General features: G+C 46.8%; 2 protein-coding genes across 2 annotated transcripts in view; one reads left to right on the top strand and one right to left on the bottom strand.

The window, feature by feature from the left end:
* Nucleotides 1–1,668: 1,668 nt before the first annotated feature.
* On the top strand, nucleotides 1,669–9,045 carry LOC122377671 (probable serine/threonine-protein kinase tsuA). Its single transcript, XM_043357984.1, has 6 exons — nucleotides 1,669–1,750; nucleotides 5,184–5,615; nucleotides 6,074–6,175; nucleotides 7,656–7,756; nucleotides 7,892–7,962; nucleotides 8,197–9,045. The coding sequence occupies exons 2-5, from the start codon at nucleotides 5,199–5,201 to the stop codon at nucleotides 7,911–7,913; spliced, it is 642 nt and encodes a 213-aa protein (XP_043213919.1). The 5' UTR covers nucleotides 1,669–1,750; nucleotides 5,184–5,198; the 3' UTR covers nucleotides 7,914–7,962; nucleotides 8,197–9,045.
* Nucleotides 9,046–12,380: 3,335 nt separating this feature from the next.
* The window catches only part of LOC122377670 (protein Mpv17-like), a 36,240-nt gene continuing 33,897 nt past the window's right edge, over nucleotides 12,381–14,723 (bottom strand). Inside the window, exon 5 of the mRNA XM_043357983.1 lies at nucleotides 12,381–13,462. Within this exon, the coding sequence (XP_043213918.1) occupies nucleotides 13,310–13,462 (153 nt within the window). The 3' untranslated portion in view covers nucleotides 12,381–13,309. The remainder of the gene's footprint in view (nucleotides 13,463–14,723) is intronic.

Raw genomic sequence — 14,723 nt, 5'->3', positions numbered from 1 at the left:
CCAACTCAATTTTTAGCAATTCTGGACCTCGTAGCGCAAAACAAAGACCACCATTAGACTCCCCGTGACGAGCTGCATCGAATCAATACCCATTTTATGCAAAAATATCAACTTTGAAATTTGACCTTTTTTGACCTGACCTTGACCTGACCTCCACCAGAAAGTGACCTAAACCGTTACCTGACGGTCTTATAACCAACACCATTGAGTTGGAAATGAAAAACTGGCCATAAAACATGCATCACACAACCTTAGTAAAGTTGGGTTCATGTGGTGACCCTTGGTGACCTTTGGTGACCTGACCTGGTATGACCAGTGAGCTCTAATAGCAACATATGTACTAGACAACTGACGTCTTATCGTTGATTTTCGACAAAATGCGTTTTACTCGGTGTTATAGCGCTTTCCCTAGAAGCCCCGTGAACGGTGAAACATTTTATATTTGACCTGACCTGTGACGTCATCGGTGACCCCGAGGTCAATGAAATTTGATTTCCTTCGACAAATTTGACAGGGCTATCAAACGCCGTTTGAATTTTCTGGATCCGTCCAGTAGCTTCGGAGATACGGGGGGGGGGCAAAAAATGCCCCCCCCCCCCACCGCGCGGAAGGTGGCCGGGAGGCCCACCGCCTGCCGGGTTAACATGGTGTTCCTGTCATGGAATGCCCACGCAGTCATGAATAAGCGTAGCATTTTGTGCTCGAGATTAATTACTCAGCTGGGAATGAAGTGAGGTAACAGGTTCATGAAGGGCAATTCAAAGTGGCAGCAGGCCAGAAGAGCATGTCCTATGCTCGTCTACGGCTGGTGGGTCTGCTGTACATACATACATATTTGTGGGGGTGGGCTTTAATAATTCAGTTTCCGAATTTTCGTAACTGTGTCCGATCCAAAGTCCGAAATATTCTGGAAAAAAGTTACCGAAAAACATGAAGCATCCGAGTCTCATAACATGTTCGAATTTTTCGAGTTATAGTGCGTGCCGACATGTAGGCTTCATATTTTCATTTTTACAATACAATCGTGATAGGCCTGTCAGACGAAACCAGCCAATTGATTGAAGAGCCCTCAGACCTAGACTAGAAATATAGTGTTTGTGGGTGGCGGGGTTTACCGTATAGGAGACTGTGGCCTGTGGGTGTGAGCAGTGTTGTGGGTGTCGGGGTACAGCGGGGGTGGGTGTGAGCAGTGTCTGCTGTGGGTGTGAGCACTGCTGTGGGTGTCGGGGTGCAGCGGGGGTGGGTGTGAGCAGTGCTGTGAGTGTCGAGGTCAGTGGGGGTGGGTGTGAGCAGTGTGTCTGCTGTAGGTGTGAGCAGTGCTGTGGGTGTCGAGGTCCAGCGGCGGTGGGTGTGCGCAGTGCTGTGGGTGTCGGGGTTTAGCGAGGGTGGGAGTGAGCAGTGCTGTGGGTGTCGGGGTCCAGCGGGGGTGGGTGTGAGCAGTGCTGTGGGTGTGAGCAGTGCTGTGGGTGTCGGGCTCCAGCGGGGATGGGTGTGAGCAGTGTGTCTGCTGTGGATGTGAGCTGTGGGTGGGTGTGAGGCGTCTGCTGTGGGTGTGAGCAGTGCTGTGGGTGTTGGGCTCCAGCGGGGGTGGGTGTAGGCGTCGCGCGGCGGTCGGCGGTCGGCGCTCGGTCGGCGCCGCCGCGGGTACACAGCCGACCCGCCGCAGTCGGGGTCCGCACTCCGGCCCAACAGTGTCGCGACTCGGAACGACGCTCACACAACGACACGGAGGGACAGCTCGCCGAACCAGGTCGGTGCAGATTGTGTGGCTGGTGGTCCCATGAGCAGCGAGCGTGGGCCGTGCAGGTCTTTTTGACCCGACCCGTCAGGGAATATTATTATCGTGACCCAGCAGGGCAGACGACCGTAAGAAGAGTTTGGTATAATCGTTTATCAGAGAGCGTGTGTTGTTATAGGCCCTTGTCCCTCATAAGGGCAGATGACAATACCTATAGTCTCTGGGTACAGTAGGGGAGATGGTTCTTACTGAAGAACTCAGCAAGGGAAGAGATTTTCATAATTTAGCAGGGCAGATGCATTACACAGGGACAGTTGTTAAGCACATTTATTTTCTCATATAAATACATATCATCTACATGGTAACACTGGTGGATCCAGGGTGCTTTTCGGAACTTCTATCCTCAGGGTCCTAAACTATCGACCTTATGGCGGTTTCTTCGCAGAAGAGTACAATTAACAGATCGCGTTAGAAAAGTTAATTTAATCTGCACAACAGCGCACAAAGAAGCAGAATGTAAAGACGCTTTGGAAATTTGAGATTTTTTCGGAAAGTAGGCCCCGAAGAGTCCAAAGCCATCACTCTGGATAAGAAAGTTTAATTAAAGTAGATAATCTATTTGCATGCTTCAATCTTCATGCATCAGTATCATCAGATAATTCCAGTGTAAAGCAAACGTTTGACCCCATCTCAGCTGCTCAAAAGCAGAGCTGCCGCCTACTGATTAGACTAGAGGTACCGGAGCCCGGGTCGAGCCGCTTCGGTGATCGCTGTTTGCTTCTTTCAGAGACGATATAAAGCCAAAGCGGTCGCATTATGTGGCATTCCTCTAGCAGCCCAAGCCCAGATTTAATCGGTGAGCGGACGGAGCCGTGTCCGGTTACGTAGACACTAGACAGTGCACGTCAAACGTTCGTCTCTAAATTCTGCCCTTTGAGCCTTCATCTGACGATTGGATGGTAAAGGTCAGAACCTTGCACACGCAGTAAACTATTCCTATGCGTGGTCGGTGGTTCTTCACCTATAGGAAATTCTTCAATGCAATTCACTGGGACTAAATCGCAGATTGAGTATAGATACTTGCGTGAGACCATGAGTGCATATAACTTTACCGTTGGCTAAAGACTTTCCGTGGAAATAGTCAGCTGTGTAGGTACTATTCTTAGGTGTTGATTTTTATCCGTATGTATGTTATACTAGTATGTGCCGTTCATCCGGTCAGCGTTGCCCGTGTTATATTGAAGAAGTAAAAATGCTGACTCATTGAGTAAATCCTTTTTAGATGTCTGACGTTTCCATGGCCCACCCAGGAAACTGGCCTCGGTTTCAGTGTAATGGCTCATGGGACCTCGGTAAAACTACACTTGGACATGAATATTTATGGTGTGCCCCAATTGCCGGCAGTAAATGTGTACATAACAGTCAACACCGCGTCCGCATGACCTTGGGGATGAGTTAACCCTATTAGTGGCAGGCTCCTGGCTACCCCCTATTAGTGGCGGGGGGGGGGGCTGTTTACGACCCCCCCTTGATATCTCGAGATCTAACCGGCCGATTTTCAAAATTCAAACGGCATTCGATTTTGCTCAACGTGATCTACATTTCTAAAAAATAAAAAATAAAAAATGTCAATAGGGGGGGGGGGTAGAGGGGGGTAAAAACGGGCAAATTGCAGATACATTTTAGACTGTTTATCACGGCCAGGTTTCTGAACCGATCTTAACGCAACTTTTGCCGATCGATAGAGAATGAACCAGGAATTCACATGGATCCTAGAAATATGCATTTTCAAAAATCATAGGCGGATACAGATCATTGAGATTGGGGGTACACAAAAAATATAGTAAATAAGGTTTTTGTTGGTACTGTTTCTAAAAAGGGTGGTAATGGTCTTGTTATGTTACAATTTTCTTATGAGAGAACGACTACAATTGTATTGGTCATGCATAGGCGGTGTCAGGGCACCTATGTTGGGAGGTAAAACATAACCCCCCTTTTTGGACGCCTGGATCCGCCTATTATAGCAAAAACGTGTCAAGAGGATGCACAATAACTGTATATGTTATCACATGATACCTTTCATTCACTGTTCGTAAAACTGGTGCAGCATCGTGATCTTCGCCCAAATGACTCGCTTCACGAATAGGACCCCCCAATTCCCAGTGCTCTGGAGCCGCCCCTGGTAAAGTTATGAACTTGAAATTTTCAGGGAATGTGCCCAATTTCGTTTTAGGAAAAGTCAGAAAATTTCAGCATCGTAGCTTCAGCGGTTTCGGAGATATTCCCGAAAAACCTGAGGGGTGGATAAAAACAACCCCCCCTGCCACTAATAGGGTTAATGGCAGTGACCGACATAGCCTAATTTTCCACATTTGGGTAATCGGGTAGGAATCCTGAGATACCTCGACATTACAATTTACAAATAATTCCTGCTTCGCCGTTGAGGAATCGGCATAATATAATTGCGGTAGGTTATATTAAGCGGTTATGGGAAGATTACAGCCATAAACAATAACATGTGTCACGCGACCCCTGAATAGTTTTGTAACAATTGATAGCAATGTGGTCATTAAAAGTAGAAAGCACATGGAAAATATCTGACATCGAAAATCGGCAATAGAAAATAACGATTGCCGAGTGAATTTGCACTATCAGCCCAGCATTTTCAGAGATGAGGGGACGTTTCGCCTCCTCCCCTACGTAGGGCTGGGTGCGAGAAAATCCGTTTGTGGATTTGGATGAGGATGTGTTGTGTATAACCGTTCGTGGCAAACCAAACCAAACACGTTTTGTCCCAAATAAAAAACAATAGACATGCACGCGCAGGTCAAAAACAGCAATAAAGCATTAGGTATGACTGGTGTAACAAGACATAATGTAAAGGAACCGATGCGAATAGTTCAATCTCTGTTTCACTGATATCTACGTTCGTCGTTCACTGAGGTTTTCGGTCTGTAGACGGAAGCGGAATAGCGGGTCCACAGTCCAGGGCCACACGGAAATCGACAGCACCATCAGCAGCGTGGAAAATCTGCCAAAATAATATAAAGTGTACAGCTTTAGGGTCAAACTTAGCAAATAACACCAATCATAATGCCATTGCGCTGTAATCCTTTGAAAAGCGAAACGAGTATCGCACAGTGATATCCGCCGTGGGTCATAAAACGTCTACCTGACCAGTTTTATGAGCATCAATTCCCCGATATTTTTAACTTCATCAATTGCCGCAAAATCGTTTAAGTTACTTCGTGTTTTCCTCATCCAGCTGCTGAAAAACATCATTTTGCAACAAAAATTACTGGATGGTGCATTTAACTCAGCAAAGCGAAGTGGCTCTCTTCGGCAATGTGAGGCTTAGGACATCCCTGGCTAGAAATGTCAACTGACGACTTGTAGAAGCGTTGGAGCACATCTGTCTGACTGTTGCTGCACCTTGCCGTTGCAGTTACGTATCACCACCATGCTGAAGGCGTGGTTTCTGATGGCCGCTGCCGCCGCCCTGCGTCAAATCTCTGCGGCACCGGCGGGACTCACCGAGCAGACGTTCGACAACTCCAGGCGACCGCTGTACCTGCGCCTGCCGCCGTTCTACATCTGCCTGACGCCGCAGTCCGGGCCGCTGTCCGGGCCGCTGCCCGACCGCCTACCGCCGCTGTCCGGCGCCGTACCGGACCGGCTGACCTGGCCGTGGCTTGGTGGTGCCCGGGAGCCAGTTGGAGGTGGGGAGCATCAGCAGCAGCAGCAGCAGCAGCAGCAGCAGCAGCAGCTGCAGCAGCTGCATCAGCAGCAGCAGCAGCAGCTGCAGCAGCAGTCGTACAGCTCCAGCCCGGAGCAGCCCAATAGTGCGGTGCAGGTCCCGCACAGAGGAAAGAGAGAGGTAGGTACTTACAGATAATTGAATTGACATGTGTTTTTAGACTAAAACGGGCACAAATTATAGGTGTGCAGATGGTAACCATTTAATGCGTACCAAATAAGGATGAAATATCGGCCACCCGATCAATCGTTTTTCAGCAATGGTTTGCGGGCTTAGCGACTATGCGTAGGTGCCTAAATTGGCAGCGGTTTTCCAATTAGAACGCTTCAAGTCGTTCAACCATGTGTCATCGATAAATTAATTATTATTATTATTATTATTATTAAGAGCATAAATTAGGCATTCTTTGAGCTTTAGTAGGCATAGCCTGGAACTTTGGTAACTTTGAATAGAAAGATACTAAACGAGATACGTAATATGCATAGACGTGTGTAGAAATGACAACTTTGAACGAGAGATTCAACATGTGATTTCCTCAATGACCCCGCTGACCTCTTGTAACATTTTCTCGTCTCCAGCCGGGCAGCTCGAATCTCTCCATCAACAACCCTCTACAGGTGCTTCGGCGTCGGGTCATGCTGGAGCTCGTCCGGCGTCACATGCAGCAACAGCAGACTAGGGTGAGGGACGGATGAGCATTCACACAGCCGATAGACGTACTCGTAGGCTTGTGCTAGGTGGTTATATTGAACTATCTCCAGACCTAGACTTTATATCTGTAGGCTGAGGATGTTGCCGCCTCGTGTTAACCCGCGCGGGGCTGGGGTCTCCAGCCGACCGCGCGGGGCTGGGGGGGGGGGGTAAATTTTACCCCCCCTGTTATCTCCCGAACTAATGGTCCGATTTGGAAAATTTAAACGCCAATCGAAAGCTCTCATCACGAACTACTAAGAACATGTACTTAATTTAAAGTTTGAGGTCAAGGTCAAGGTCAGGTCAAGGGTACAAATTGCAAGTTTCTACAGTATCGGCCTTGCACCGTAGTTGCCGAAGAATGAAGTCATGGACTGAGACTGATCGCCCAAAACGTGTTCTTAGGCTACCAAGACAATATTCGTTGCAAGGTCAAGGTCAAGGTCAGGTCAGGTCAGGTCAGGTCACCAAAAAACAAAATATAGAAAAGGGCATGTGCGACACATGTTTTATGGGTCATTTTACTCATAGAATTCAATAGGCACACTCAATAAGTGATATGGACCACCTCTGGATGAATTTCAGGTCGAGGTCAGGTCAAGGTCAGGTGAAGTGAGGTCAAATTTTGAAGTTGGTTGTTAAGGCCTAAAAAGGTGTCTATCTGATGCAGTTTTTCACGGCGAATCGAATGGTGCTATTTTTGTTTCCGTACGAGGTCTAGAACTTCCAAAAAAGTCATTTTTCAAAAATTTTGTGTGTCGTGACGTCATAAAATTTTTAATAACTCCCACATTTTTGAACCGATTCTTCTAAAATTGGGTATGTAGGTGCACATAGACCACTTCTCTGACATATATTCCGGTTTTTTCGATAGACTCAAAATTTTGGATTTTATAATGATTTTCCCAAAAAAGTCAGTTTTTTGAAAAAAATTTAGGCCCAAATCCAAAATTTTCAAAAAACCGAGATAGCCATTTGATAGACAAAGTAAAATTACGTATAACCTTTTTTGTTACGTCTTGATTCCTTTAAAAATGAAGATGTTAGCGGTGTTTGAACTTTTGCCGTTTTTGAGGCGAAAATGGCGAACATGACGTCACTAAAACGTCAATTTCTCAAAAATTTTCCGACGGATTTCGCTCAAATTTTCAGGGAACGTGTCAAATTGATGTAAGAAAAGGTACTGAAAGTTTGGCGGCGCTGCGCGCCGCCGTTTTTGAGATATCGCAAAAATTCGCGAGGGGGGGTAAAATTTACACCCCCCCCCCCCAGCCCCGCGCGGGTTGACAGTCACGTAACGCAGCGAACGATGTGCGCAAAATGCAGTCCAATATCACCATGTCTCTTTAAATAGGCGAGCTTGAATTCTAACCTGCGAACAACATTCTAGCTCATTATCATGTAGATCGACTTGAATATCCCAGAGTGCACCATCAGTAGTACCTAAAGCAAATATGCTCTTGACAGATTAACGCCAACTCGGAGATTCTGCACAAGCTTGGTAAGAGGACGGCCGACCGGTACGTGGCCGACGAGCGCCAGTCTTCTGCAGACTTCATCCAAGTCAGGTGAGCGGATTTTGCTCAGTTCTTTATTCTCATTAAAAGTTCGTATGTAGTTCCAGATAAACGACGATGTTCATGATAATCCACTACACATTTTTCCGTTTTCATGTTTGTGACGATTGTGTGTTCCTTCCTCAGTGATGCGCTGCTCGACCGATGAAACGACAAAACGTTCGAGAGAAGTCGAAATCAGCCAACTGCAAAACTAGGTACGAATTCCAAAGGGCTTTGGTGCTGTAACTATCCACAAATACTATAAAGTCATCGAAAAACCTACAATATAACACCAATGCGATAAGCATAACACCAAGTAACGACCAGATAAGGTCGATAACATAAAGCCGCTTGATCAGCTTCCAATAACGAGTTCAAAAGAAAATCAGGCCCCATTCATGTATTTGACAAAATGCTTCCAGCTTGCCTGACCTGTCTTTCTCTTTCAGGTACATAAGATGATCTCAAACTACGCTTCAACACGAAGTAGCGTCGTCCGTAACATCGGCCAGCATCTTTCCGCCTCATGTCCTGGGATTGGAGAAGACGTCTATTTTTATCATATTGACGGCGTGCACAGTCTTCGGAGCGTGGCGGCCGGTTCGTCTGAGACCATCATTACAGCTGGACTGAGGGTCTTCCTGTCTGACAGTCGACAGCAGGGACAGCGGGCCGTCCGACAGTCGACAGAAGAGAAAACAGCCGTCTCACAGCCTGTCAGAGAAGCAGCAGTCCACCAGGAGCGACAGTCATGACAATCACTTCAGAACAGAACCGCATGTGTTGAATGGATTAAACATATTCGCGGCAGCGGCTGCTTGAACATTTTCATGTTGTTCTGCCTCTGTCATAAAAAATTGCGTGGTATTTATGTTAGCTTGATAAGCAGTGTAACAAAAATGGCAATAACTATATACGACGTTCATATGAAATATCTGTACGTCTCAGTGAATGTTAACACAAATGGCTTTTTGATTCGATGACACTAGAAAACAGGCTTGCATCCTTTCTAGGATATACAGTATACACTTGATAGAAACTCCTTCTAAAAGTATCACACGAGTTGACTCCAGCTCGATTCCGCGTGTTTGGTCTCCCCGCAACCATCTGCTGTTAGCCTGAGACCACTTGGTGTTCTCCGAAGAAGGTATCGAGTTCACAGTGTATCTGTTCCATCCTCGACTGTGTGCGATGTACTTGCGTACCTACTACCTATTTATTGAGCGGCAGAGCGGACGTTACTGGCCTACGTTTTCTTCCGAGAACGTAGCGTTTAGAATAAACACTTATAAGTCAACTATGGGTGTTTATGTTTATGTTGGTGATATGCGTAACATGAATGGATGAGCATCATAGCTGACTTCGCATGTTGTGTCTTCACATTCAGGGTTTGATATTGTTGGCCATTTTAAGCGGAAAGGTAATTATGGAAAAAAACGCCTCAATTATCCAGACCAGATGCTCCATTTCCATTTCCATTACGTTCCATTATCCAGACCGAACCAGATTAAGTGCCAGATGCACAAATTCAGGGTTCGCCTATCGAGAGAAAGCGGAAAAATAGGAAGCCTGAGGGAATGAAATAAACGTGCAAAACAAACCACGAAGCTTCAGCTCAAGTTCAGTCGATACTGCAGAGTGCAGACCACAAATCAAATCAATTTAACAAGTAGCTCAATAATCTGTTTCTACGTATCACTACAGCAAAATGACATTAATGGTCGCTCAATGTATTGCAAAAAGAGCTGCGCGTATTTCGCCCAGCTTCAAACAAAGAATCACACAAATGTCATCGCACTTGCACACGCTGCCAGCAATGCGTCATTCAGTCTTAACACAAAGCCCATTATTTCTACTAAAATATTCACCAAGGTTTCCTGAATGTCTACGCAACCAACATACCTACAGCGAAACACATTCATTTTGTGGATATAACTGTCAAATAATATTTTCAATAAACCCGGTACAATATTAATGCATCGGTATAAAAACGAAACATCACCATGTTTTTGAAACCATTGAATTAAAACGATACAAGACAATGCAAATGTGACATACGCAGGATATCCAGTAAGAAAGATAAACCCAGCACATATTTCTTATGTCAATAACAGATCTGCAAGTGTCAATGATTGTCAATCCTTCGCTCAGGAACCCGGCGAACAGCTCTGAAGCTGTGACCCGTGTCTTGTAGGCATCGCATTATGCACACTACGCATGATAAATTTCGAAAACCAGCTACATCCATTCACACCCTCTCAAAAAATCGAGCTAAGGGTCACTGTGACCTAGGTTATGTGGAGAAATAAGCCAGCGGACGCTATGGTCTTACTAATAACCTACACTTTGAAGTATCAGCTTCGTTACATTTCATCATAGATAACAGTAGAACTGGATTTGACACGAAAACTGCCTATCTGCAGTAGGGGACCCAAAAATGTCAATGATATCGATCAGCCTCGGAACGCAACCGCATGTCTCAGAGGCATGCGGTTTTCTGCTATGAGTAGCCCCATTGGCCCCGCTTCATTCACTACTATTGGCTATTCATGTGTGAGGTGCCCAGGCCACAAGTCGGAATCACGTGCCTCGTGAGTGGTGTCCACAGGGGCCTTTTCGCCTCTCCTCTGAAATGAACGGTCCAGTCCCAAGTAAAATATACGTGTATATATCGCAGTTTTCATTAATATATATTTGCGAAATTTATTTCCTGAATATATAGCACTAATTGCGCCACTTCATGCAATCAGGCCTGTGTATTGGAAGTTATATTTTTCCGACATATATTAAATAACCAGCATGTTTAGATAAACAACCAAAAATAATTATACAGCCACCATGTCCAGTATGCTCAGCTCATCTCTGTTTGGGCCTTACCAGCCTGCATGCGGCTCTTAGAATCACGTCGTAGGGCACCTGTGATCCGTGTGCCTTGGTGACACAGGGAGGCCAACCTTACGGGGCTAACAGTGTATCAATTGTTCAGTTGACTTGCCTTTTTCAGCCAGTCTGCCCTTTTCCATACTTCAAAGCGTGCTGACGGTCGCTCATGGGCTCATGGCCTCCTGCTTGAGGCAGCCAGCTGAATAGTCTTAGAGGCGCGTGGGGGCATCTGACGGCCCTCGCCACCGTCACTAAACCGTGCTGCCTCACGTCACTGATTGGAGGGAAGATGAGACCAAAGATGCGGCGCCGCACCATCACCAGCGTCGGGGATCGCATCAAAACGTGATTCAGACAACCGGTCTCTTGCAGGCACTTCAATGCGCCATTGCAGTTCATGTTGTATTCGTAGTCGTAACATTCGATGAATTCCGGTGACGGATGAACAGATACTGTGCAAAGCCAGGTCAGTGTCCTCGGTCACTCTTGGCTGGTTCCCACTGCGTCCGCCCTTTTCTAGCAGCGCGCGAGGCGGTGGAAGACACTCCTCCATCATTGTGAGGTATCAGCCAGCTAACGGACAGGGCAATGGCGCAGGCACGTGGGTCTCCTATCGCTGTTCAGCATATATTATGACAATGTGGTCAGATACATCCTCTTGGATGAGAGCTGCTTTGAAGCTGCAGAAACGTCTGTGGAAAGCTGCTCCAGGCGCTCATTCCCCGGTAACCGCTTTGGGGTGGTATCCACAGTGCAGAATCGGCGTGCAATCACTCGCTTCAACTCCAACAGACAAGTTGAAATCAAGATTACATGATGCGTTCTCTGTGCCGTGAGCCCCCCATCTGCAGCTTTCAGATGACCAACTGCACGTCGGTGCAGTGCTGACCAGCACGAGGAACGATCAGCCCCGTTCCGTACCCTGAGCAGAGAGAGCCAGCGTCGCCTCACAGCTCGCGTGATTTGTCTCCCAGCAGCACCAGTAAGGCTTCCGTACCTTCGTTGGTGATTTTCTGTTCTGAGTCCACTGTAAGTACCAAGTCCACTGTAAGTCCACTGGATAAGTCCAGATCGTACATACATCCCGCCACAGCCTATCTGCTGGTGAGGGATGAGCTTTTGAACCACGGTCAGTGGTCACGTAGGTCAGGCTAGTGAAGACGACGCGCTCCACTAACTCAGATTATAGGAGTTGGTAGGCGCGGTCGATCAGTATGAGTAAGAAAGACTTTACTTGTCTTACTTCGGAAAGCTTTTTGGTCACAATTCACAGTAGCAAGTAGCGTCTGCTCAGTCACAAGGTGACCCACAAAGGGGATAGGTTGACTCAATGCACTGATACTCGGCTCTTCGCAACTTCTTCCAGACGTTTGCTGAGCTCGCCTGCAGCTAGGTTCATGGCACCCTGAGAACTTCACTCTCAAGCCATTGCTGTGCTAAACAAAGGCAAAACTTGGTAAAATTATGAAATAAATGTAAAACTGAAGCTATCAACAAAATCATAGCAAAACGTTTAAAACCGAAATGTCGCAATTTTTTGTGAATTTTGTGGCCGTTTCCAATGAGATTCACTCATTGACCTATAATAAGTACTTATTATAGGTCAATGGATTCACTGGTAAATAGGCATAATGCACGTGCTTTTTCAGTTTTTCAACTGCTGCCAAAAGATACATCATATTTTGGGGTCCCCTATTGCAGTTCATCGAACTTCGTGTCAAATCCAGTTCTACTGTTATCTATGATTTCATACTCTCAGGTTCGGATCGTAGGAGTGATACGAAAAATCCTGGCAATCATTTTTGAGCCCATCCATGAAGCCATGCTTAGCAATATCAGGCAACACCCTTATCAATGTGAATTTAAAGCATTTGCAATGCTTCTCAACGTACGATTTTGAAGAGGATCTGTCTGCTCAATGTGAATGTGCCGAGCACTGATCAACAGTTACCATCGTTGTATTAAATCAATAACTTTAAATATTGACTCAGCAGCTTACGCACCAGTATGATCCCAAATTCAACGACAGTGCACAATTTCACCCTCATAGGAACGAGCAGTCACATCTATATTATGTGACAGCGCGCTGTAACCCTTGCATTGATTCTGTGCACCGGCCATAGACCGTCAGCACTGAGCTCGTAACTGTCGGGCAGCCCCTGAACGTCACAATAACGCTGCACGGGGTACCACATCACCCGGCCGCCCCAGTCATCTCCACAGCGCGGGTGTTATGTCTGTGTGCGCCCCGCATCAGTACCCACCCACTCACCCGGCCCACGCCAGCTCGTTCATCCCCCAAGCGTCCCTCGGCGCGTCTTTCTAACCATCTGAGCAGCGTACGCGCCGACGTCCCAGGATAATCTCCCTCTGCATCAGGCACGACATGCGGGCGCCGGGCGTAGGGAGTCACCCCGACACGGCCGCTGGTAATGACAGTTCATGTGCCGCAGTTACCTAACCGGCCTGGTCCGCTGCCAATGACAGTTCAACTGTCATATAATGACAGTCACCTACCAGGCCCGAACCGCCGACGATGACAACTGTCACCCAGACAGTCACCTACCCACCCAACCCGGTCCGCCGACGATGACAGTTCAACTGTCATCCACAGACACTAGACAGTCTACCACCCACCCTTCCCGGCCCGCTGCCACTACTAACCCCGACAGGCCACTGTCAGGGCGCCGCCTCTTTCTCCTCACTGATTGTGCTACTGTTGGCCTTCCAGGCCAGGTAGGTGTTCCAGAAGATGGCTATCGTCTGGACGAAGAGCACCTGATGGTGCAGCGGGATGAAGTAGAAGTTGACGAGCTGCGCCGCTGGCCATAGCTAGAACAGAGGGCGGAGGTGTCAAAACGCAGACCGTACCAGCAGGATTTGTGAGAGGGTCTCCTGCCAGCACACAACACTGCATGGGGAAGGGAGGGCAATTTGCTGTCAGTACACAGTACAGCACAAATAACTTTAACATGAGGTTGCTCTGCCTTCAGCACGCAACACGGCACAACAGAAACTGAGGGCCTTCTGCCGTGAGTGCACAACACATGAAAATGATAGGGGAGATGATATGGCACCAGATCGCGGCACAGTAGAGTAGAACAAAATTGACTACTCAACAAAACAGTGTTCCGCCGTCAGCGCACAACAAACCTCAGAAAACGGGACGCTGCTCTGCTGTCGACACGTTTCAGTACGACGGATAGAGAGCTATATCGTCCGCACCGGGGCGGGCGCGGTTACGAAAGGGAAAAGGGCTGCACATGGGAAAGCATCTTATGATGCCGCCATCGACGACGGCATGTGCGCATTCAAAATGAAATAATTGATGTGCACATGAATGAATTAAAAATTTTAACTGACTCCCTATTAATACAACAACGCGATGTAACTAGAACTCATACGTTTCCGAATTTCCCACGAAGCAATTTAAACTTAAGGCAGAGTTTCCGAGGTGCGTTCTACTTCTTCATTGATTTATTACCTCTGTTGCTAGGAACCGGCCTGGATAATCGAATTTGGTCTACCCAATTCCGAAGTGGAATAAGCGCTTAAAATATAATAATGCCAGCAGAAGGGATGAGTTACGACACTCACATGTGGTACACCTAAGATGACTTATCCAATATCCAGGACCCGTTGAGACCAGTTAGCACGTCTCGGATAGCGTTGATGTTTGACCGAGTTTATATTTGGGCTCAAAGAAGCTGCATTTGAGAAAGTAAAATTCATATGGACTGATGTAACCGGAACTGCGCTGGATATTTTAAATATCAAAAGGAATTATGACATTCAATTCACGTATGCAAGCCTTTATTGCTTGGTGATTCGAGAAGAAAACACGCATTCCACTTCATGTTCAAAGCCACAAAAAATGTAAGCGAAACGAAAACATTAAACGACTATACACCAGCCGAGAGAAAATGTCTATAAAATGTATATGCTTTGAACAATGAACATACATTACGGAATTAAACTGTTTGATTTAATTTAATGCAAGCGACAGTAACATAGCAATGGCTGTATATGACAAATTTACGTCCACCGTGACCGAGGTGACAGAAATTAAACACACGAAAAGCTTAACCAACAA

Source organism: Amphibalanus amphitrite, unplaced genomic scaffold (genome assembly GCF_019059575.1).
Source record: "Amphibalanus amphitrite isolate SeventyFive unplaced genomic scaffold, NRLGWU_Aamphi_draft 000048F_arrow, whole genome shotgun sequence".
NCBI lineage: Eukaryota > Metazoa > Arthropoda > Thecostraca > Balanomorpha > Balanidae > Amphibalanus > Amphibalanus amphitrite.
The sequence above is the reverse complement of the archived record's forward strand: the minus strand, read 5'-3'. Positions and strand labels throughout refer to the sequence as shown.